We start from the raw sequence: 25,637 nt of genomic DNA, 5'->3' as shown, positions 1-25,637 counted from the left end.
CTCAGCCCCTTTCACTTCAATGGAGCCTAACTGCAATACCAGACACAACCCATGGACAGGTGTGCCATTTTTCTGGAAGAAAGCAGCAATTTTTTAAAATCCTGTACAACCCGTTTAATGTAAGAGCACGGTCATTTGGATATAGCGTGTGTAAACAGCAGCTCCTGAGATATAGAGAGAGCAGATGTGTCCTTCCTTACCTTTTCTCTTGGCACAATATTTGTTGAGATGTGTGGCGTGAGGTGACCCGCCTTAACAAAAAAAAATATTCCGTGATACTCTGTCATGAGATGTCTATGCTATACCAGAATGTGTCTATCTTTGGCCACCCAGCGGTTGTGATATGCATTGGAGCCTATCAAGGGTTTTGAAAGCATGTCGCGATATTATGTTGAATTTGTTTCATGAGAGTCCTTAAAGGGGTTTTCTGCAGAGATAAAATTGATAGCCTATCCTTTGGATATCTCATCAATTTCTGGTTGGTGGGGGTTAAACGCTCTGCACCCCCGCCGATCAGCTGTTGGAAGGGTCCACAGCGCTCGTGTGATTGCTGCTTCCCCTTCATTCCTTTCACTGCTCCATACTTTAAAAATATGACACACTTGTATTGGCGGTTCACAGTTTTACAGACTTGGGAGAAGGATATAATACTGTGAACAACCTGAGGATAATCAATTAATTTTATCTTTCCGGATGACCCCATTAACCAAAAACATACAAAAGTAAGGGTGGACACATCTGTACTTTATTATTAAATGACATGTTCCTCAAAGTCCTGTGCACCATGCTCATAATATGTAATCGTTCTTAGGGTACACATCAGCTTCAGCACTATTGAGATGGGTATTAGAACCTACTCGCCTATTTGGTGGTCACTTTAAATTTTCCCTGAATTGATGTAATCTAGTAAATGGAATTATACACAAGTTTTGTTGTACAGCGCAGCCTATATTTTACTAACCAATGACTGTTTCAATCTCTTCATATATGACCTACAAATTAGAACATGAAATAAATGTGTATCCACCTGTTGGTCTGAACATTGTGAAGTCTCATTAACTCCACTTCTTCTTTTGCTTTTGCCAATAACGCCTGCTTGTTCTCAAACTCGGAGGATTTCATGTAATTATCGATTCGCTGATACTGGGCATCTGAGAAACGAGCTAATGACAGAAAGGCCTTCATCCTTCCTTCCTGCAGGCGGTCACATCTGCCTGTGCTGTAGCTCTCTGCGACTTCTACTGCCTGTATAACAAATAACAAGGTCACTGGATCTGGCAATTTTCATCTGCAAGAGGATATAAAGCATAAAATTCGTATTATAGAGGAGTATATGCAGACACAATGGATTTAACGGGAATATTAAATTTATATTGCAAGATTAGAACCAGGAGGTGATTCAGATCACACTATATATATATATATACAATCCGCGCTGTTATTTTTTGACAGGTGACAATAGCAACTCTGAGTCTCTGAGCATTAATGGGGTTTTCCAGCCATAAAAAAATTGATCGGCGGGGGTCCGACTCCCCAGACCCCCGCTGATCAACTGTTTTGAAGAGGCCATGCGATCATACGAGTGCTGCTTCCCCTTCATTCCTTACCCGCTCGTTCTACGCATCGTCAACACACTTGTAGCGGTGGTTCACAATATCACAGCCTTCTCCTATTCACTTGAATGGGAGAAGGCTGTAATACTGTGAACCGTCGCTACAAGTGTGACCAGTACGAGCAGTGACCGTAATATAGGGGAGGGAGCGATCGTGCGAGCTTTGCGCCCCCTTCAAAACAGCTAATCGGCGCGGGAACTGGGAGTGGTACCGTGACCAATCAGATATTAATGGCCTATCCATTTTTTTATGACTGGAAAACCCCTTTAATTGATAATATACAATGCGTAAGTCTTGAAGGACCAAAAATTTACAAGGACCAGGATTATGCAGAATATGCCCAAGTATAACCTTCGATTCTCCCCTTCAGACCACACATCCAAGGCCTTACCATCTCCTGTCGACTCCACCTCAAAAATATTTCCAGAACAATCTTTCCTCGACATTGAGTTAATCAAATACTTGTACATGCCCTCATCATATCCTGCCTAGATGTGGCCTCTCCAATCATACTCAACTTTGCTCCCTGGTAAATCCTCCTCTCCCTTGGTTCTATTACCACCACTAATGTCCGTCAATTCCTTCAGTGGTTACCCATCACACAGCGATAATTTTAAAATACGGACAATGACATACAAGGCAGTCCATAACCTGTGACCTCTGTTCTAATTTCACGATATGTCCCCACACGTAATCTCCGGTCCTCACAAGACCTACTTGTCTGCTTTCTTCTTGTGTGCTCCTCCATAATTGTATCTAAGACTTCCCCCGTACATCCCTCATACTCCAGAACTCTCTACCCCAACACATCAGTCTCTCTCCCACCATCCAAACCTTCCAAACCAACCTGCAAACCCACCTTTTCAGAAAAGCTTACAACCTGCTATAACCCTGCTCCCACTACACAACAGTATAAGCAACTACTACCCTCATTTTCTGTTCCTCCCATTCCCCTGGTAGATGGTAAGCCCTAGTGGGCAGGGCCTCCACCTCTTTCTATACCAGTCTGTCTCTCAGAAAGCTCGGATTTATTGTTTTTTTTCATTGATTTATTCATGCTGTGTATTTACCCCCCCCCCCCCTCCTATTAAAATTCCTATAGCACCATGGAAGGTAATGGGTTTATTTGTGCTACAAATGATAAGGAAATTTTACCTTCTCCAGATAGTTCTGCATGATGATTGTGGGACTCTCCAGACAGGTTTCTGCCAACCAGTTCCCACATAACCTCAAGCATTCGACATAAATCAGCTGAAGGTTGGGATCATTCTCAACCTTGAAATTAAAAACACACATGAAACTGAAACCACATGTACACAACAAAGATAGTCAATGTTAAATCAACCTACAGAATCTAACAGAATGATGAAAAGCATAAATGAACCGTTAAAGGAGGAATGCATTACATATATTTTTAGACAAAATTCCTTAGCAATAGTTACTTGCCAAGATAGGATATGCCACCAATGTTAGGTCTGACTACTGTTAACCCATATCGGAAAGCGCCATGACACTTGTCTGTGCCGCTAGTATTGTGTTTAGAAATTGTAGGCCTCGCCAACAGCTGATCAAATCTAGCATGGTTTGGTAAGTCTCAGTGTGAAAAATGCTGAACAGAAAATGTGGGGGAAAGCTGCAACAGGATCTCTCCCTCAGTGTCTGTATAAGGCCTCATTTACACGAGCGTAATATAGACGATGCGTGAATTTTGCGCAGCGTGAGTGCGTTGCGTAAAACTCACGACATGTTCTATAATCATGCGTTTTTCACGCATCACGCACCCATTGAAGTCAATGGGTGCGTGAAAACCACGCATGCCGCACGGAAGCACTTCCGTGCGAACTGCGTGATTCGCGCAAGAGCTGTCAAAAGGATGAATGTAAACAGAAAAGCACCACGTGCTTTTCGGTTTACAAACATCCAAACGGAGTGTCAAATTAGAGATGAGCGCACCGAACTTCACCGGGTTCGGCCGAACTCGTTTTGACCGAACCCGGCAAAAAATGTTCGGGTACGCGACGGCAGGAGACAGTCACTGTCCACGGTGCTGAAAGAGTTAAACTGGTTCAGCACCATGGACAGTGACTTCCGATCACAATATACATGAACGTGTAAAAAAAAAAAGAAGTTCTGACTTACCGAGAACTCCCGGCTTCTTCCTCCAGTCTGACCTCCCGGGATGACAATTCAGTCCAAGTGACAGCTGCAGCCAATCACAGGCCAAGCACAGCCTGCAGCCAATCACAGGCTGCAGCGGTCTCATGGACTGCCGCGTCATCCTGGGAGGTGGGGCCGGTTGACAAGAGAGGGATGCGTCACCAAGGCAACGGCCGGGAGACTGGACTGGAGGAAGCAGGAAGTTCATGGTAAGTATGAACGTCTTTTTTTGATTCACAGGTTGGTGTATATTGTGATCGGAACTCACTGTCGCGGGTGCTGAAAGAGTTACTGCCGATCAGTTAGCTCTTTCAGCACCTTGGACAGTGACGGGCGTCGACTAGCCTCATCTCTATGATGGCGGCTGCGCGAAAATCACGCAGCCGCGCATCATACACGGATGACACACGGAGCTGTCAAATGCCTTTTGCGCGCGCAAAACGCAGCGTTTTTTGCGCGCGCAAAACGCACACGCTCGTGTAAATCAGGCCTAAGAGTCATGCTGTGAGAGGGGAAGGGGGAGGCGGAGGATCATGTTACAAGCTCTCTGCCTCAGCCTGTGTGCAAGACAGCATGAAAGAGAGAGAGAGGGGAGTGGGAGCCGCAGGAAGGGGCACAACTCTGACATCACACTAGGAAGAGACGCCAACTTAGCAAGCATGGAGGGAAAGTGAGAAAATATAGGTTAGACATAAGATCTACTGCTTTTTAAACCAAAAAGAGAACAGAAATGACTTTCAAACACTACTAATATTGAAAAGTACAAAATGTATTGAAAAGTACAAAATGTATTGAATATAAATGCAGTAAAATTATATATATATATATATACAAAGAGAAAGCAGCAGCACTCACATGGAAATCAATGAACGGGTGCCCAGCAAAAACGTCCCGATCCTCGGACGAAGTGTCAGATATAGCAAAAGAAGATATGCGGCACTCCAATGAAGAAAATGGTGGTTTATTAAATTCCAATACAAAAGCGACGTTTCAATCCTACAATAGGATCTTTATCAAGCATGATAAAGATCCTATTGTAGGAATGAAACGTCGCTTTTGTATTGGAATTTAATAAACCACCATTTTCTTCATTGGAGTGCCGCATATCTTCTTTTGCTATAAATATATACATATATATATATATATATATATATATATTAAAAAAACACATATGAACAGAGACAAACACCTTCATGTGGCCAGATGAAAAAAAGCCTAAAGATACAGAGGACAGAAAACTCCACCTAGATAATAGGCGTATCAGAGAAAAGATCGGTTAGACCATACCAGTTATAACATGTCTACATTGATATATCAAACAAAGTACTAATCTCAGAATATAACGCTCAAGATCATATGTCCAAAGGGTAGTGCAACCCCAAATATCATAAAGACATAACTAGAATGGTCATAATTCTACCTATACCATGCTAGAACATACTATTAAAAACTTGTACTAGATCTAGGAAATATGGTATTTAAATTCCCTTATATGAATAGAAGATCCTCAATGATATACGTTGTATCTGCTCCAATAGCTCGTACAATCATGATGCCAAATAAGACAGAAATGACATGTATTATATACAAATGAATATGTATTACTGCATTTATATTCAATAAATGTTGTACTTTTCAATATTAGTAGTGTTTGAAAGTCATTTCTGTTCTCTTTTTGGTTTAAAATGTTATAGCTCAATTGGAACGACATATCTTGTATAGAGGGATTATATAGGCTCTATAAGATCAACAGCTGGCCAAGGACTGATTGTGATTTTTCTTTGGTAACGATTGGTACGCATAAAACCATACAGGTTATGGGACTGAGAAATGTGCTATTCATATTATTTTACAATAATATTACAGGCATTTTGGCTCAGGATTTAGCTCTAAAACGCATAAGAATTTCCACCCGTAATGTAATAACACACTAGACTCTATATAGGCTGCACAAGATTTTCTGTAACCAACCTCAAAGCTGTTAGTTTCCAATTTATCCACCATTTGTCGGAGTAAACCCAAAGCCAGGCTGTGCTCCTTTTTGGCCCAAAAGACTTGAGCTTCTTCAAGCTGCCATTCAGATACAAGAAACTGCGCAGAATTCTGCTGTTTAATTTGGAACATTGCCTTTTCTGGTAGCTGTAAGATAAAAGATAGTCCGACATATTAACAAGTCAATTAGTTATCCATGTAGCTTATTTTTCCTAACTTCACGTGGCTGATTTGAGACGCAAGTTAGAACGGTCACTGGGAATGAATATAAGTGTTTTCTGGGAATAGAACTATATCTTTTTTTTAACATACAGCCGCTTGATTTTCATTTTTACTTACCATAGATAAAGATTGTCAATTATTGTCCCTTTCTTATATGTCTATGTGTTAGTCGTGCAGCTGCAGAGGATAAAGCATTTTAACCTCTTCCTGCCGCAGCTATTTTTTGGATTTTCATTTTCTGGCGCCAGAAACAGGCGCTACTAACTAAGCCTGCACCTATGAGCGATTTGTTTAAAGAGGCAGTCCAAATCATCTTTGCTCAGCACCTAAAGGAGTTACCTGATTTTGGACAATCTCCCCTGAAGAATCATTTGGCTGTGAGGAAACGCGTCAGGAGGATTTTAAACTATTTGAGGAGAGGTTCCCTGATCCCCCTGAATTGATGAAAGCTAATGACGTCCGACAGTGGACGGGTAGGAGGGCATTGACCCCTTGGCTCTTTACACTTATCTATTGCTTATACAAGGAAATATACAAAATGGGAGATCTATGGAGCGCTCTTGTGCACTGAAATATACAATCTAATTATCTATTTGAGTGAATATTTTGCTGTCTGATGATGCAATGTGAGTTGCTGAAACACACAAAATATTGCATGGAAACATCCTGACATATATATATATACACACACACACACACACATATATAAGCTCCGGATCTATCTTTTTTTTCTCTCTCTAACTAATATATAACGGAGGACTGCCAGAGTTTGAGTCCAGGTGGTGGACTGTAAGTTATTTCATAATTGGCTGTTTCATACAGCAGACATCCTCTCGCCGGCTATGACGTAAGTATACGTCTAATGTTGGGAAGGGGTTACCTCACCTATATTCCCTGCACAGAGGTGCTCCCCACCCCCTGTTGAGCAGGCAAACAACAACACAGCCCCATTCACTTGAATTAAGCGGTGTTGCTGGGATCGCCACTGTGCAGAACTTCCAAATGGACATCTGTCGCTTTGTTTTTGGGATCAGAGGTGGGACCATAACCGATCAGAATGTTATGGCATAGTCTAGAGATATGCCATAACATATTAAGATAGGTATACCCATTTAAGAGGCGTCGCATCCATTGGCTATAGCACGATATGTGTACACCACTTAAGCTATTAGACACTGGAGTCCCATGACTACGTCATCATAGGATGTAAAGAACTGAAGGTGTTGCTCATATCAACCAATCTGTTCATTACTTTAATTTTTTAAACTGCTTGAATTAATAAAAGCTGAAATCTGATTGGTTGCTATGAGTCACACCAAGTTCTTGTGTGCAATAGTTTTCATATGCAGGGCCCAATATATTGTTACAGCACGTCATTGCTCCAGGAAAAGAACTAATAACCGACGGAGACTAAGAATTTAACAGATGAGTAATGAGGTTTTTTTTATTTTCCAACATTTACTGCAGCCAATTTAATTTCTTCAACTCTCGGACAACCATTTTCTAGGATTTACGGGGGAAAAAAGTGTGATTTTTTTTTCTCCCTAGTATAGCAGCTTAGCTTGATTCCAATGAATGAGTCTGAGCTGCAATACAAGACACAGCCCATTACCAAGAGTGGTGTTGTATCGTACGCTGGTGGTGGTTTATGGTGCTCATGTATTATGTATATTTGTTCATCATTTTTGCATCTTTTTTGCTAATTATTTTGTAGCGTTTAAAAATTACTAAAAAAAATTCACCTGGTTGTTGTTTGCGAGCCTAGAAACCCTGGATAACTCCACTAAATGCTTGGTGAGGACTTGTTTGAGGCAGTCCTGATTGGAGACATTTTTCTCCAGCATTGTCTCAAGGATGACAGATCGAAGCGCGAGGACAGGCTCCTGGAAGCCAAAGTCACTGTCTTTAAGAAGCTGACACTGCTGCTGCCACTTCATGTAGAGGTCATTTAACTGCTCCTCAGTGATGGGCCTGAAAGACAAAAACATCGCTATTACCAAAACTGGATCCTCCAACCGGCAAGAGTACGCGTGACTACAAACGAGACCATCAGTTGCATGGATTTTGAAGAAAACTGAATCCTATTGAGCACCTACCATATCTCTTGGCTGTATCATATTGAGCTGGATCATACATTTTGCTTGAGTCAGTAAGTTTTTGGCATACCTGGAAAACATCTGCCCAGCATTTGCCAGCTCCCCAATGGCTTGCAGTCTGCACAACGCGGGGTACAGAGAATAGACAGACTCCAGACTGCCTTTACACAGCTCTTCAACTTCTTTAACCCTTAAGAAAAAATGAATGTTTTGTGTTGAGGAATGATTACTTACATTCTGATTCTAACCTACATTAGGAACTTTTCTCCATATAATGAAATATCTGTTAACATAATTGAATTTGTTGAGTTACAGCTCCCCCTGCAGGCTAAGGAATATATTCACAACGCACTGATGGAATGGATTCCTTTCTAAACCCAAAGAGCAATTTACACGGTAATGTCTTCATTAATTGTAACATTATTATTATCCAGATTCCTTTAAGTATTGTGATCTCCTATGCAACACCATATATCTAGCATTGGAAAGGCGAAAATGTAGGTAGCAATTTTCACCAAGGAGTATAGAGGAAGAGAACAGAAAGCCAAGCATGCAGCAATGCAATCTGCAAAGACAAAAACCAGTGGCGGATTAAGTAGATCATAGGCCCTGGGCTGTTACCCAAACTTGGGCCCCCTTCTCCACCGCTGCCCTGCTGTAACTATTGTTAACACTACCTTTTTGTGCAAACAGTAACAAATGGTTGTTACGATCCCCCTTGTCATAGGGCTGTGTCCCTACATACTGACAGTCTCCAACCATTGCTGACAGTATCACACCGTGCAGGGACACATCCTCCTGACACGGGCAATGGTAATACCCATTTGTCTATTCGTCCTGGGCTACACAAAGACATTACGTGGAATACAATGATTTACTATAATAAACATGTCAGGAGAGGTGACAGATTCTCTGTAAATCCAGTGACTCACAGCTGACGTCTTCTGAGATTCTAGTAGGTTTTATTCCCTTTTCTTCTCCATCTGATCCAGACTTCATGACGACTTCTCCCGGGCATGACCCATTTCTGCAGAATTTGCCACTCGGATGTCTTCGGCTGATCACTTTTCCAACATTTCCACACCTATAAATGAAGATAAAATTCTCATGGTGCCACACACTGTGGCCCTAAATATAACAGCACCATACACTGCGCCCCTGAATACAATAGTACCAAACACTGTGCCTCTCAATATAATTGTGTCAAACACTGTAAAGTAAGGCACCACATACACAGTGCCCCCTGTAGATAGCGCCGCACACCCCGCCTTTAGATAGCATCACACACAGCCCCGGCTATAGACAGCACCACACAGCCTCCCTGTAGATAGCACCATCTAGGCCCCTTGGAGATAGCACAACACAGCCCCCCTGTAAATAGTGTCACAGCCCCCCCCTGTAAATTGTGCCATACCCCCTATAGCTAGCGCCACACACCCTTTAGATAGCGCAAGACAGCCCCCCGTAGTGCCACACAGCCCCCCTGTAGATAGTGCCACACAGCCCTATAGATAGCACCAGGTCTCTTCTGACCAGGCCGCATCCAGTGGAGCTACGCAAGCGGCGCAATGACGTCATCGCACCGTCTGCATCACAAAAAAAGGCAGAATGGCAGGGAAGGGAAAATATGATTCCCTTGCCTTGCCAGTCCGGAGGCCTTCAATTTTGTCGCGGTTTTTGCTGCGATTCGCGGCAAAAACTTGACAAAACTGCGATGTGGTCTTTGGGCAACCATGGCCACCCCGGGAGCCTTGGGCGGCCGCCCACGACAGGCCTATGGGGATCCACCACTGCCTGTAACAATAGCCCTAGGATTGGGCTGTAATAGGGCCAGCAGGGATTGTCACCAAGGGATTTGACTTGGGGCTACTCCAGGGAGCAGAGTCTAAGGAACCCCCAGTCTTCACCCTTTAACCCCTGTACAGGAATATGGACTTTGCTGCGGAGAAACCCCAGGTCGCTGCCCCTGGGTGTAGTCTCCCTGGGTGACAGCTGACTTTGGTAGAGTCAAAGTGGTTAAAGAAGCAATGGGTTTGGGCAGGCGGCAGAGGTTCAGAACGATAAACGTTGAAATAGGTCAGGGTAGCCGGCAGAGATTCAAGACGGTGAATGTATCAACAGGTCAGGGCAGGTGGCAGGCACGGATGGTCAAAAACAGACAGAAGATTGGTACACAGGAATTCAGCAAACAAGATTTAGCGGGGGAACTAGGAACACATGTGAACTGTAGGAACCAAATAGCTCTGGCAATGAGTAGCAGAGAAGGAGGAGCTTTATACCAGTCAGGTCATGGATGTGAAAATTGAAGCGAGCTGGCCCTTTAAGATTTCAAGGGTCAGCGTGCGCCAGGACCCAGTGTAGCACGGCGGAGGCTAAAGCAGTTGCCAGACGCTGATAGAGAAGGAGAGGAGCTGCGTGGGACAAGACAGACCAAGGTGAGTACACTGCAGGGAATGGGGGCCGCTATTTTTCCAACATATCAGTTCATCAACTTTCTGCCTTAGTAAAGTGCAAATGATTCTATTGTTCACAGAACTGCTAAGTGCCGAAGCATGTAGAGCGTAAAGATCATATGTTCTTGGTTGATCACTACTGAGTTCCAAAAATTTTCTGGAAGGATTCTCAAGACAAGAACTGGTCTTAGGGACCTTTATGGATTATGTTTCTATAGCCGAGCAGCTACTAATAAATCTCAGATTTTTCAGCTGTGGTCGCACCCAAACTATTAGTAACCGCTGGCTGCTGGGTGAGAATTTTGATCCCTACTGTCTGGATCACAAGTCTAAATGCTCATTGCGTAGCATTGGTTGGAGTGGCGTAAAACACTGGCATTAGACCCAGGGGATGTGGAAACATGTTCCATTGGGCGATGAATCACACTGACAGTCAGACGGAGGAATGGATCTGGGAACAGGGCATGCAAGAGAATGCATCCTGTCTGAATGTGGAGTGCCAGTTTCCAGGGCTAGGTCTAGGTCTCTTTTCCGTTTTGGGTCAACAGCTCCAATGCAGATTGATGTGCATTCATGGTTATAGATTACAAACAAACCCTGTGTGGTCTTATGCGGCAGTCATACTCCGTCTAGTTGGTGAGTTAGAAGTAGGGGAAAGATGGAAGGGAATGTTACCCTAAAGACAATTATGTCTGCATAGGAGATGTGAACAATAGGACATTTTTAATCACGACTATTTGAAGGGTTACTTCATTGTTTATCTAGATTCCATAGAACAATTGGTTTCTAAAGCAGGGAATGAGATGATTGACAATAACAATCTCTGCCTTGAGTCTGTATTAGTCTATTGACATGTCTCTGACAATTTACTTCCAATTATTGCAGTTGCCATAAAGGACACACAACCTTCCGCTCTGTCAATGCAGACAGTGCAGGAAGTTGAAGGATGTTATTCAAAAATAATAATTAATAGCTACCTAAAAAACAAACATATTAATTTTCAACATACTTATATCTAATTAGACTATAAACTTAAATACATGATACATTCCCCTTAAAATTAAACTATAATTGCATCAAGTTATTGCATTATAAACAATTCCCACTAAACCAATATAGAGGGTAGTGGCGGGGAATTTGTTTCTTCCACAGGACTGCACAGTTATTATGGGAATTTCTACTACTTGTAAAAAACACAATTCCATTACAGGGGTTATCCAAGAATATAAAATTGATGGACTGCCTAAGGGTCCTATTATATGGCCCGATATGGGCCGTATAAACGAGCGCCGATCGACGAGACATCTTGTTGATTGGCGCTCGTTTGCTCCTTTAACAAAAAGCAATGATTGTTAATATATGGGGACGAGTGATCGTTACTACACAGGGAGATGTGCTATCAACTAGCGACCTTTTAATTGGCCGCGTAAACAAGCAGATCAGCGATGAACGAGCGTTTGCCAGATCATTGGTCAGTGTAATAGGGCCTTTAGTCTGTCTCTGAGACTAAAGAAGTGGGGGCAGTAGGGGGGAGACATCTGATTGGCTTAGAACACACAGAAAATCTCTGACATCATACCAGAAAGAGCCCATCCACTCAGCAGGTACAGTATGGAGAGCAAAGTGAACTTTTACAGAAACCAACAGAGGGAACGAAGGAACCTAAATATGCAGGTTTACATACAACATTTCTGACCGCACTAAATCTACTACATATCGACAGCTGCCTAAGGAGAGATTGGAATTTTTGTTGTGCAATGAGGAGTATGCTTTAGATTGACTGAAATTTAGCAGAGAAGTCAAATGTGATATGTAGAAAGAGTAAATTCCAAGCAAAGATACCTGGCAAATTTAATGTGGTCATGAAAAATAGGGAACTCTTTGTCTCTTAGGGACTGTATAGCATAATACAAAGATTCATGATAGCCAGGACCAGCAGCGTCATTTCTAAAGAAAAAAAAAAAAGAAGAGGGTAAAATTATAAATATGACAACTACAGAAATGCAAAAAAAAAAGTAAAGAAAAAAAATGATATACTAGTCCTTCTCAATGAATTAGAATATCATCAAAAAGTTTATTTCAATCATTCAATTCAAAAAGTGAAACACATAAAATATAGATTCATTACACACAGTGATCTATTTCCAGCATTTTTTTTCTTTTAATGTTGATGATTATGACTAACAGTTAATGAAAACCCCAAATTTAGTGTCTCAGAAAATTAGAATATTATATAAGCCCAATTTCAAAAATGATTTTTAATACCGAAATGTTGTCCTACTGAAAAGTATGTACAGTATCAGCCCTCAATACTTGCTCGGGGCTCCGACTCTGCATGAATTACTGCATCAATGCGGCGTGGCATGGAGGCGATCAGCCCGTGGCACTGCTGAGGTGTTATCAATGCGGCGTGGCATGGAGGTGATCAGCCTGTGGCACTGCTGAGCTGTTATGGAAGCCCAGGTTGCTTTGATAGTGACCTTCAGCTCGTCTGCATTGTTGGGTCTGGTGTCCCTCATCTTCCTCTTGACAATAATCCATAGATTCTCTATGGGGTTTAGGTCAGGCGAGTTTGCTGGCCAATCAAGCGCAGTGATACTGTGGTTATTACACCAGGTATTGGCACTTTTAGCAGTGTGGGCAGGTGCCAAGTCCTGCTGGAAAATGAAATCAGCATCTCCATAAAGTTTGTCAGCAGAGGGAAGCATGAAGTGCTGTAACATTTCCCAGTAGACGGTTGCGTTGACTCTGGACTTGATATAACACAGTACCAAAAGTACCAATACCTGGTTTAATAACCACAGTATCACTGCGCTTCATTGGCCAGCAAACTCGCCTGACCTAAACCCCATAGAGAATCTATGGATTATTGTCAAGAGGAAGATGAGACACAAGCAACCTGGGCTTCCATAACACCTCAGCAGTGCCACAGGCTGATCGCCTCCATGCCACGCCGCATTGATAACACCTCAGCAGTGCCACAGGCTGATCGCCTCCATGCCACGCCGCATGGATAACACCTCAGCAGTGCCACAGGCTGATCGCCTCCATGCCACGTCGCATTGATAACACCACAGCAGTGCCACAGGCTGATCGCCTCCATGCCACGTCGCATTGATACAGTAATTCATGCAAAAGGAACCCCGACCAAGTATTGAGGTCATATAGTGTACATACTTTTCAGTAGGCCAAAATGTCAGTATTAAATATCATTTTGAAATTGGGCTTATATAATATTCTAATTTTCTGAGACACTAAATTTTGAGTTTTCATTAACTGTTACCATAATCATCAACATTAAAAGAAAAAAATTCTGGCAATAGACCCCTCTGTGTGTAATGAATCTATAGAATATATGAGTTTCACTTTATGAATTGAATTACTGACATAAATTAACTTTTTGATGATATTCTAATTCATTGAGGAGGACTAGTATATATACTAATATATATTATGTAGGCCATTACTGCACGTAAGTCAAGCATTACTTATAGGATGGACTCTGATCCCACTGCATATTCCTCCATGCTGCCTGGAAGTGGATCTCCTGCAGCTCTGAAGACCACTCGGGATTCTCATGCTCGAGGCCGCGCAGGTAAGTGGACAGCATGTGACATAAGCCAAAGTTCTGTAAGGCCTGAAATAAAATGTTATTGTGAACAATACGCAAAAAGTAAAACTCGGAAGCGTTATTGCTAAAGAAATAGTATTCATTAATCTAGCCGAGACAGACCAAGATATTTGGGTCATAGAAGGTCAAATCGCTTGGATTTATTATACATACCAATTATAACTTTTACTATCATTAGTTAAAGGGGGAGTGTCTCCTCCTTTTCTCAATTTTGTCATTGATATTGGTGTTACTTTTAGTGGTAGGTCATTTTACTATTTAACAATTCTTACCGTGTAAAACAAATAACCAGGCACAGGGTAAGAGCAGACAGCAAACAGTGGTAAGTTAGGAGCCAAACCTAGCCAGTACCTAAATAGTATGAGATGCTCAGTCATAAGCTGAGCACTATTTGAATTTGTCGTGCACTTGCCCTTTAAGAGGGCGGGATGTTGGCCACGGAAGGAGGTAAATGGCCGTTGTTGTTTTACCTTTGAACTGTTTTTAGCCTTTCTATATATTTTAAACAGATTGGTGCCCAAAACTATACCCCATATCTAAAATTCCACCTTACAAGTCATTTCTATATTTATACCAGATGTGTTGAACATTATAGCGATGCAGCGATCACAAGAAAAAAAATAATTCAACAAGATTTGGCACAGTTATGGAAAGTTTGGTATTTAGATGTAAAATGTGAATGTCCACCCTCGAACATTTTGTTTTAGGGTCCAAAATTCTGTACAGAATATTTTCTAATATATCTTTATAATGGTTAGAGCTCTGTTTTTCTGCTACAGAGCTCCACATCGCCTGCGGTCCTTTACACAGCCATAGAGTTAAAGGGCCCGACTCTTTCGACACTTTCTCACCGCCGCTAAGACGTTGATAGCTTGGAAATGGAGACAGACAGCCCCTCCCTCACACATCGACTTAGTAACTAGCATTAGGGAAATTCGCACAATGGAGCATATGATGGCCTCTATTGACAATGAATGGACAGGTTCAAAGTGGTGTGGGACCCGTGGGACAAGTATTGGTTACGGATATCTCAAGATTAGGTCGTTGGTTGAGCTCTGACTATCCCTCCCCCCCTTTTTCCCCTTGTGTCTTTTCCCTGATGTCTTGCTTGTCTATTGGAATTTACTGCTCTGTCATGTGAATTGCATGGCCTTCCCATGCATTTTTATGTCATATGTATATTTTGAAAATTTTCAATAAAAATACAGTTGAAACCATAGAGTTAAAGGGGTTTTCCGTTCGAATAAATTGATGGCCTAATTTCAGCATCAATATCTGATCGGTGGGGGTCTGACTCTCGGCACCCCCGATGAGCTGTTTTGAAGGGGCCACGGCGCTCATGCAAGCGCTGCTTCACCTTCGTTCCTTTCCTGCTCCTCACTGTAAATCGCCGATACACTTGTAGCGCTGGTTCACAGTATTACAGCCTCTTCCCATTCAAGTGGAAGAGAGACAGCTCAAATAACGTGAACCGTCGCTACAAGTGTGTCGGCGATTCACAGTGTCAGAAGTGACTGGAATGAAGAGGAAGTAGCGCTCGCATGAGCACCTTCAAAACAGCTGAATGGCGGGGGTGCCGAGAGTCAGACCCCCACCGATCAGATATTGATAGTCTATCCTGAGGATAGGCCGTTAAGTCCTTCTCATTGGTAAACCTCTTTAAGGCTATGTTCACACGGAGTATTTTGGGGGAGGAATATCTGCCTCAAAGCTCCAAACGGAATTTTGAGGCAGATATTCCTCCCCCAAAATACTCCGTGTGAATAGCAATTATCGCGCCGTTTTTCGCCCGCGGCCATTGAGCGCCGCGGGCATAAAACACGCTTTCTCCTGCCTCCCATTGAAGTCAATGGGAGGTCGGAGGCGGAAGCGCCCGAAGATAGGGCATGTCGCTTCTTTTTCCCGCGAGGCAGTTTTACTGCTCGCGGGAAAAAGACGCCGACGCCTCCCATTGAAATCAATGGGAGGCGTTCTCGGGCCGTTTCTGCCGAGTTTTGCGACGCGGTTTCCGCGTCAAAAAACTCGGCAAAAGACCCCGTGTGAACATAGCCTAAGACTATATTCACACGGAGTATTTTGCAGGCAGAATTTCTGCCTCAAAATTCTGTTTGGAAGTTTGAGGCAGATTTTCCTCTCCCTGCACGCCGATTTTTGCAGCGTTTTTTCGCTCGCGGCCATTGGACGCTGCAGGCATAAACCGCTGCGAGATACGCTTTCTCTGCCTCCCATTGAAGACAATGGGAGGTCAGAGGCGGAAACGCCTGAAGATAGGGCATGTCGCTTCTTTCTCCCGCGAGCCGGTTTTACCGCTCGCGGGAGAAAACCTCGCCCGCCTCCCATTGAAATCGACGGGAGGCATTTTCGGGCTGTTTTTGACGAGCTTTTTGGCGCGGTTTCCGGTCCAAAAAACTTGTCAAAAAACTCTGTGTGAACTTAGCCTACCACATACAATTTTGGCTGCCTACAACCACCCATATGGGACGATTTCTGCATACAATGAGATCTGTAGAAATGCAACATTATTTTGCAGCCCCTGGATGTATAGTTAAAAATTTATCAGCAAAGAAGTTTGGATGTATTTAGATCAAAGATGGACACTTAAGAAAACGAATCAATACAGATATATTTGGGGAAGAATTGTGAAGCCCAGACAACAAATACCTGCATGAGGCCAGCCTGGCGAGTAGCTGGAGGAAGATTGGTTTCGAGATCATAGGTAACCAAGGCTTTTCCCCACTTGGCTTCATGTTCATATGTTCGGATTCTGAACCAAAGAAAAAACACACATTTGTCTATAGAACACACTAGAAATATAGCACAGGATATCTTGGTCGGACAACATATTGCCACATGCCCAAGGAGGAAACATGATAGAAAATGCAGAACTTTACAGAAAATCTTACTATAGAAATGTTAGCTGATGGGAAATGGATGATCTTTTATGTGGTACATATTTCAGTAATGTACATTTATTATTTTTATATTTTAGGTCCATACATCGTTTCTTTTTTTAAATCCTAAGCAAACCCTATGCTAGCTTTAGCATAGATGTATGTCTTACCTAGCAAGGGGATGAAGCATCTTTCCTCCCCCACATCCATATAAGCTGTCAGGTTCTCCAATACTTCTATAAATGTCCATCATGAGATCCTAACACAAACAAAAAGAAAAAGTCTAGTGTGAAATAAAGTTTGTTACCTTACAAGTAATTTACTTTTCTTTAGCATAATATCAAAGTGGTTGCCGTAAGGCGCGTTTTTTTTTACACTGGCGAACGATCGGGCAGGCGAGCGTTACTATGTACGCACGTTCACGATCATTGCCCTGTAAACAGCGCAACGATCAACCAATGAACGAGCAAACGATCATTCATCGGCTGATCTGCTCATTTATGCGGCTAATAAAATGGTCACTAGTCAGCAGGAAATCTCCAAGTGTAAACAGAAAGATGTGCTGCCGGCGTAAAGGAAATGTATGGAGACGAGTGATCGTAGTAACAATCGCTCATCCCATACATAACTGATTCGTTAAGTGGAAAGGGTATGTTCACACAGAGTTTTTTGAAGGCAGAAAAATCTGCCGGATTTTGTCCTGCATACACTGTCTTTGCCACGTATTTTTGGCTACGGCCATTGAGCGCCGCAGGCATAAAACACTGCGAAAACCACTTTCTCTGCCTCCCATTGATGTCAATAGGAGGTCAGAGACGGAAACACCTGAAAAAAAAGGGAAGGTCGCTTTGTTTTTCCTGCGAGTGTTTTTTTTCTGCTTGCGGGTAAAAAAACACCTCCGCCTCCCATTAAAATCAATGGGATCCGATTTCGGACGTATTTGGCGCAATTTCCGACGCGATGTGCTAAGCCTAAGTGCTATGTACTACCACGTAAAGGAGTTGTCCATTTGGGCATCAGCGTTTCTGATTGCAGGTAAAACAAAAGCATTGCAAGACACCCATTAAATTCAAAGGGCTTCAACAAATACCTATGGAACTAGAAATTAGAGAGCCATGCTGACCACAGCTAATGGAAGAATCACCCCTGAGTAGAAGTGGAGTAAAGTAAAGTGACGACCATCTCTAACTCCCTCTGTTATCTTGCAAGCCACCGTAGACACATGAAGTCTTACACTCAGCACAACACACAGAAATGTGGCTTAAGGTAATTCATAGAGCCTACCTGACCCCCCCCCCCCCCAAAGGGGACACAGAATGGGCATATATACAACCTCTATTTGCTTCAAATGTGGGCAATCGGAGGCAAATCTATATAAATGTTTATAGTTGTGCCCTCAAATTCAACGATTCTGGGAGTTAGGCTCTATTCACACGACAGGGTCCGAGTGTCGGACGACGTTGGTCTGTTTTTCTCAGTCGTTTTGCATCCGTTCCCATTCCGGGCTGTGTTTCCTTTTTTAACGGCCAAGTTTGCCCCGTCTTGCATCCGTTTTTTTCCCTGTCCGTTTTAAAAACGGATGAATTTAATTTCTAAATTTTTTGCCACACACTTCCTTCTGTAGATAATGCCACACACTGCCCTCTGTAGATACTGCCACGGCCCCTCTGTACGTAGCGCCACACAGCCCCCTGTAGGTAGCGCCACACGGCGCCCCCTTGTAGGAAGTGCCACACGGCCCCCCCTTGTAGGAAGTGCCACACGGCCCCCCCTTGTAGGTAGTGCCACACGGGCCCCTCTTGTAGGTAGTGCCACACGGGCCCCTCTTGTAGGTAGTGCCACACGGGCCCCCCTTGTAGGTAGTGCCACACGGGCCCCCCTTGTAGGTAGTGCCACACGGGCCCCTTGTAGGTAGTGCCACACGGGCCCCTTGTAGGTAGTGCCACACGGGCCCCTTGTAGGTAGTGCCACACGGGCCCCTTGTAGGTAGTGCCACACGGGCCCCTTGTAGGTAGTGCCACACGGGCCCCTTGTAGGTAGTGCCACACGGGCCCCTTGTAGGTAGTGCCACACGGGCCCCTTGTAGGTAGTGCCACACGGGCCCCTTGTAGGTAGTGTCACACGGGCCCCCTGTAAGTAGTGCCACGCAGCCCCCTGTAAGTAGTGCCACGCAGCCCCCGGTAAGTAGTGCCACGCAGCCCCCTTGTAGGTAGTGCCACGCAGCCCCCTTGTAGGTAGTGCCACGCAGCCCCCTTGTAGGTAGTGCCACGCAGCCCCCTTGTAGGTAGTGCCACGCAGCCCCCTTGTAGGTAGTGCCACGCAGCCCCCTTGTAGGTAGTGCCACGCAGCCCCCTTGTAGGTAGTGCCACATAGCCCCCTTGTAGGTAGTGCCACACAACCCCCTAGTAGTTAGTGCTTCACAGCACCCTGTAGGTAGTGCCACACAGCCCCCCTTGTGGGTAATGCCACACAGCCCCCCTTGTGGGTAGTGCCACACAGCCCCCCTTGTGGGTAGTGCCACACAGCCCCCCTTGTGGGTAGTGCCACACAGCCCCCCTTGTGGGTAGTGCCACAAAGCCCCCTGTAGGTAATACTCTCTTCCGCCTTCACATGCACTTCACACTGTGAGAAGAGATCGAACGAGCTGCCACCATCCGAGTGACAGTCGTGCTTTACACGGTCCCATAGACTTTTATGGGAGCCGTGTGGTCAGGAGAACGGCGGAAAATAGGGCATGCTCCATTTTTTTGACGGCATGGTTTACCGGGCCGTCCAAAAATCAGCCATGTGAATAGCCACATTTGAGGTCTATTGTTTCCACTGCAGCCATGTGATGGCTGTTCAAAAAACAGCCGTCAAATCCCTGTCGTGTGAATAGGGCCTTAGAGAGTTTACGATAGATAACTTGACTAATCCCTTCCCTTAGAACTATTCATGGGCCCTCCTAGGCTATAAAGATAGAGAGTTCAGCACATCCGTTGCCCGTATTTTACATTTTGTGGCAGCGGCTGGTAGGAAAGCGATCTTACAAGTATGGAACAACCACAGGCACCGCCATTCCGTGTTTTCCTAGACAAGTTATCCTTTGTAATCAAAATGGACTGGGTGGAGGCAGCACACCACAAGGAGAGAAGGGTCTGGAGATTTTTTCAATTATGGGGAGGTTATATCTCTTTACTACCTCACATGTGAAAGATAAGCTGCGTACATGTTTCCAACCCACGACTTTCTTATCAGCAGCAAACCCTACTGGGAGAACCCCGATTGGGATAATTTAATGCAGCTATCTATATATTACTGGAAGAAGTGGATGGATTTACCTGGGGCTCACTCAAATTTGGGTGATACAGAACAACGGTAAGGCGGAAAGGCGGCAAGTTGTTTCCTTTCATTCCTTCTTTTTTTTTGTGTTTCTTTTTTGTTATGGTATTTTACTACCTGGTGGAGTATAATCTCTATGTTATTACAGTGCCATTATATTACTTGTGACCGGTGCTTAATATGATTATATGCCTACTGTTTATCTCGGTTGATATGATCAATGTCGTGTATGTTGCTTGCGTCCATTAACGGAGAGCTCCACTAGGAGACAACTGGAGACATGGCGGTTATGATTATTGGACTTGTAACCTCTCTGTAGCCCTAAAACACGGGCCGATGATCGTGCAAATGAGCGTTCATATGAGTGCTCGATACCGATCATTGCTCTGTGTAAACAGGGAAACGATCAGCCGATCAATGAGCAAACCTTCATTCATCGGCTGATCTGCTCTTTTATGCAGCATTAAAAAGCATCGTTGTCAGCAGCACATCTCCCTGTGTAAACAGGGAGAAGCACTGCCGACATGATGGAAATGTATGGGGAAGAAACAATCGTAGTAACGATCGCTGGTCCCTATACATAAGCAATCGTTGCTCAGTGTGAAAGGAGTAAACGAGCGCCAATCAACAAGCTGTCTCATTGATCGGCGCTCGTTTACACGGCCCACGTCGGGCTGTGTAATAGAACTCTAAGTCAGATTTGCTATAGCCAAGACTGGACACGTTACTGAATGAAATCCAACCCCAAGAAAGTATTTAGATGCATATATCTGGACTATTATAGCTATTAAGCCACTTTATAATACTATACAACATGGACTCTACGTAGTGCAACATGGTAAATGTTATTTTGTTTTTAAAATTGAAAAAGTTTAATAAAAACGGTTTTCAAAAAAAGAAAAAGATGAAGGGAAGTGTAAAATGTTTTACTTTATAAATCAATATTATTTGTGTGTGCAATTACATCCAACTCAGAAAATCTAGGAGTACCTGCAAACTTATCCCAGTTTCCTCTTTGCTTCTCTCGCTCATACTGACAATGGTCATAGTTTGACTCTCCTCTTCAAACTTGAGAGACTTGCGTGCAGTGGATTTGCTCCTAAAATCAACAGCCAGATTGTATGAACAGGATAAAATAGGGTACAAGTAAAGGGGTATTCACACTGTGTTCAGTGTCCATTGGCACTATACCTCCGACATAAGTCTCCAACGTATGTCACTGTGTGGGTATACAGTGGCATCCGTCACCCATAGGTTTCCATTGCAAAAAAAAAAAACAACATATATCACCAGGTAAGTTTTTTCTACTGGATACTTCTGAATGGAATAGCGCAGTTAACTACACTATTCCATGCAGCGAAAAAAAAGGCATACCGGCCCGGTCAGGTTAATGGGATCTATGAATATATTCGGCGTATGCGTTGTGAGCTTTACCGGCACATATGCTAAATGGACACTGCAAACCAATCCTGCAACCAGGATAAAAAAAATAATAATTGCAAGGTTTAATAACAGAACGTGTGTCTGATGGTTCATGCTGGGTAGGTTACATAAAAAGAGCTGATAGATGGCAGTGTAAAATTCTTGGTGCTATGAATTATCAGACCCGAAAGCACTTACGTTGCTTTTTGTTCTCCATCTAACTTGATTTTGTCAGCATAGATTTCGGTGTACAGCAGAGCAGTAAAGTGAGCCGCACAGGACTGCACTGCCATGGCAACTTCAAGATAATTTAGATCAAGCCAGAAATTATCATCAAAGGCTGTACCCTGTCCCAGTCTGAAATGAAAGGAGCATAAAGTGTAGTCTGAAGTATGACCATTATAGAAGGGAATTCAATACAGTATTGTCATGAGACAGTGGCCCTTTAGATACGGGCCTCTAAAAAATGCTTAAAGGGTGCTAGAATAGCGGCACATAGCGCTTCTGTAGGAGAGCCCTGTCAGTCGGTCTCTCTCAACGCCACTGCATCTTATAGATGACTGTATCTAATGTAAACTTTATAGACGTCTGGGGAGATTTACGAAGCAAAATGCGCCAGAATTCTAAACACAAACTGAGCCGAAAAAAGTGGTGCACTTGGCGTGCGCCAAATTTATGTGTTTTAGACGCTCTTTCGGAAAGGGGCTAGAAAAAGGGGCGTGGCTAAAATAAGTCATAAAATTAACCAGATTTATTAAAGTTGTGCACCAATTTTTACAAATGTGTGTTCGTGCCATAGAAATGATCCGCAATATATAGAACATGTCCAATTCTTGTCCGCAATTGCAGCACGAATTCGCCCATAGAAGTCTATATGTGCTTTTGCAAATTGTGGACAGCTACGGATGTGTATCCGTAGCCATCGGATCCATATTTGCGGACAGCAAAAACACCTACGGTCGTGTGCATAAGGCCTAACATGTCTAGCAAGATGCGCAAAATGTATCACTGATTAATTTGCGCCGCTGATTAATTTGATGCCGTTTTTTCTTGTCTGGTCTAGTTTTAGGCTTCGTTCACATCTGTGTCGGGGTTCCGTTCATGGGTTACGTCAGACATTTCCATCAGGGGAACCCATGAACGGAAAACCATAGCTTTCCGTTTGCAGTACCATTGATTTCAATAGAAAAGCTTCCATTGTAAATTGTTTCTGTTTGTCTCTGTTCCGTAAGGTTTAAGTTTTTTTGGCGGAATCAATAGCGACGTCGACTACGCTATTGGTTCCGCCGAAAAAACTGAAACCTTACGGAATAGAGACAAACATTTCAATGTGGCTCTCATGCTAAAAAAAAAAAAAAAAAAAAAAAGTTGGACTTCTGGTCAAGTTTTCCTTTTTGACAAAGATTTTTAGTTTTTGCGAAAAATTTAGGCATACAGACATAAGTTTTACTCTTTTTTATGCTTTTGAATATTTGCCTTGAAATCCTAATGAACCTGAGCACAACTAAAATAGATTAAAAATACACAAAATAATAAACACTTTAGAAAAACAGCTAAAAAAATAAATACAATGAACAAATAAAATCCTCCTACCGTCTTTGTTTCCTCAAATATTCCACAATACTGAGCATCGTTCTCCTGGAAGCAATGTTCACTGTGCCACGGGCCAAGCCTTCCGATTCTGGTTTGGGAATTGACACGTTATTAATTCATTCAGTGGTCATGTTAGCTACCCTAAATTTACAATGTACCACGTCCAACCAAATGTTACAGATCCAATTGTTAGGTTTTAGGGATGACATCTCAATGCATATATATGGTATGGGCATATATTTATACGTCAGTACATTAGCCTGGGTCCTAACAGTACACAGGCAGTTGTTCCTTAGTACCTTGTACCTAAGTTCCTTGTACCTAAATATTCCCTAACAACAGGAAAAATGGTCAGACAGTCCTTGGGTCCTTCAATGGACCCTGGGCTGCCTACCCACATGGAAGGTATTCCCGGTGACGCAATCTTCCTTCTTTCTCCCTCCGCTTTGACTGCGGCATTCAAGTGGTTAACAGCAAAGATCAGAGATTTTGCTGATCTCTGCCATTAGAGTGGGGCTGCAGCTGTTGTTACAGCCATGCCCCGCTCCTGATCGCTTGCTATCAGGGCGCACTTGCTATCAGTAGGACAAGTATGCTCGTCATGATGCGGCAACGTCCTGTTTCGCTCAAGACGAGCATACATGTCACTTGTCGTCAACCATCTTAATGTAATAAAGGTGTTATCAGCTAAAGTTCAGATGGTTTTATTGAGATTACCAGAGTAAGGCTTCTTTCACATCTGCGCTACGGCTCCGTTCCGACGGAGCTTTCCGTCAGAACGGGACCCTGACTGACACAAACGGAAACCAAAGGTTTCGGTTTCCATCACCATTGATTTCAATGGTGACGGATCCGATGCCAATGGTTTCCGTTTGTCTCCATTGTGCAAGTGTTCCGTCGTTTTGACGGACTCAATAGCGTAGTCGACTATGGCATTGATTCCGGAAAAACTACGGAAACCATTGGCACCGGATCCGTCACCATTGAAATCAATGGTGATGGAAACGGAAACCTTTGCTTTCCATATGTGTCAGTCAGGGTCCCTGGCGCAGATTTGAACGAAGCCTAAAAATAAAAGAGCCACTGTACCGCAGTGAACAGGGTCGACTGCAAGGAAGGAGAAGTTGGGGGCAGCTCATGTTATATATTCTCATTATACCATAAAGATACCAATTTCAAAACACGATGAGCAACGTGAGAGAGTATTAGCAGAACACACATCAAATACCACAGTATCTATAAAAGTAAGGACATATACACTGTAAGGAGCATATACACTATACCTGAGTCTGAACTAGCCGGAGTGGCTGATCTGCTGGATGTTGGTGTAGGACGGCAGCATGATGTGAAAAACCCCTGGATGTGTTTTGATAAAAGTGTCCTCCATGTGTTATTAGGGTCACAGAGTAGGATATTATGTATTAGATAAGGCAACACAGCCTGGCAGAAGTCAGCTTTCACCTATATATAGAAATGATATATAAAGCTTGGCACACAAGAAATCTATTCCAGAAAAATCATAACGTGGTTATTATAGTTCTCTTTTAGGGCTGGACAAAACCCAGTCCCCCAGCAGTCTTGGAGACTAAAAAAAAAAATCAGTCCTGGTGACGCCCTGGTGCATTTAGCGGTTGGATGTTTCCATCTGGTGCTGGATATATGAAGCTGAATACTGTCCCTAACAGAGTCATGCTCCATCTCTCCCAGCAGTAGTGGTCACAAAGCAGTTGTCATGTAATGTGATCAGCAATAGGTGGCAGGTATATAGATTCCTGCCAGCAAAGGGGGCATTGTGAGAGACAAGAACACAGACGGAGGAGCGGCAGTCTGACTGTGACTACTGGGGGTGAGCTCGGGGAGGCCTTGCTGTGGCGAGAGAGGGAGGAGGTCTAGTCTGACTACTGGGGGAAGCAAATTTGAGACGTGTAAATCCAGGCTTGGACATCCCTGATTGCAGTGCATTTGATGGACAATTACTATTATTATATATATATTTTTTTTAAATGTGGATCAAACGTTCCTAAGTCAGGCTAGACCTGACCAATATATAAGATGTGCGTAGATAGGTGTGTGTGCAGAGGAATAAACACGAAAGACACGAACAGTGTCCACAAAGCCCTATCGGAGAGGGGATCCATGGGGTGGCAGATAGATCTAGGTGAAAGTCTGTTTTAAAAATATTATCTAATCAATAAATTGCTAATAACGCAATTTCTCAACCCTAGTCTCAGTTCGATGTCCTCTGA

The 25,637-nt window shown here is 43.4% G+C and overlaps 1 protein-coding gene across 1 annotated transcript in view; it reads right to left on the bottom strand.

The window, feature by feature from the left end:
- The window catches only part of ATM (ATM serine/threonine kinase), a 123,215-nt gene that overhangs the window by 36,714 nt on the left and 60,864 nt on the right, over positions 1 to 25,637 (bottom strand). The window contains exons 38-50 of the mRNA XM_075851593.1: positions 24,675 to 24,852; positions 23,392 to 23,479; positions 21,997 to 22,155; positions 21,367 to 21,475; positions 17,226 to 17,314; positions 16,826 to 16,928; positions 14,022 to 14,170; positions 12,376 to 12,480; positions 8,151 to 8,270; positions 7,727 to 7,955; positions 5,742 to 5,909; positions 2,769 to 2,888; positions 1,028 to 1,245 (exon numbers count right to left, since the gene is read on the bottom strand). Of these exons, the coding sequence (XP_075707708.1) occupies positions 1,028 to 1,245; positions 2,769 to 2,888; positions 5,742 to 5,909; positions 7,727 to 7,955; positions 8,151 to 8,270; positions 12,376 to 12,480; positions 14,022 to 14,170; positions 16,826 to 16,928; positions 17,226 to 17,314; positions 21,367 to 21,475; positions 21,997 to 22,155; positions 23,392 to 23,479; positions 24,675 to 24,852 (1,835 nt within the window). The remainder of the gene's footprint in view (positions 1 to 1,027; positions 1,246 to 2,768; positions 2,889 to 5,741; positions 5,910 to 7,726; positions 7,956 to 8,150; positions 8,271 to 12,375; positions 12,481 to 14,021; positions 14,171 to 16,825; positions 16,929 to 17,225; positions 17,315 to 21,366; positions 21,476 to 21,996; positions 22,156 to 23,391; positions 23,480 to 24,674; positions 24,853 to 25,637) is intronic.

This window comes from Rhinoderma darwinii, chromosome 2 (genome assembly GCF_050947455.1).
Source record: "Rhinoderma darwinii isolate aRhiDar2 chromosome 2, aRhiDar2.hap1, whole genome shotgun sequence".
Taxonomy (NCBI): Eukaryota; Metazoa; Chordata; class Amphibia; order Anura; family Rhinodermatidae; genus Rhinoderma; species Rhinoderma darwinii.
The sequence above is the reverse complement of the archived record's forward strand: the minus strand, read 5'-3'. Positions and strand labels throughout refer to the sequence as shown.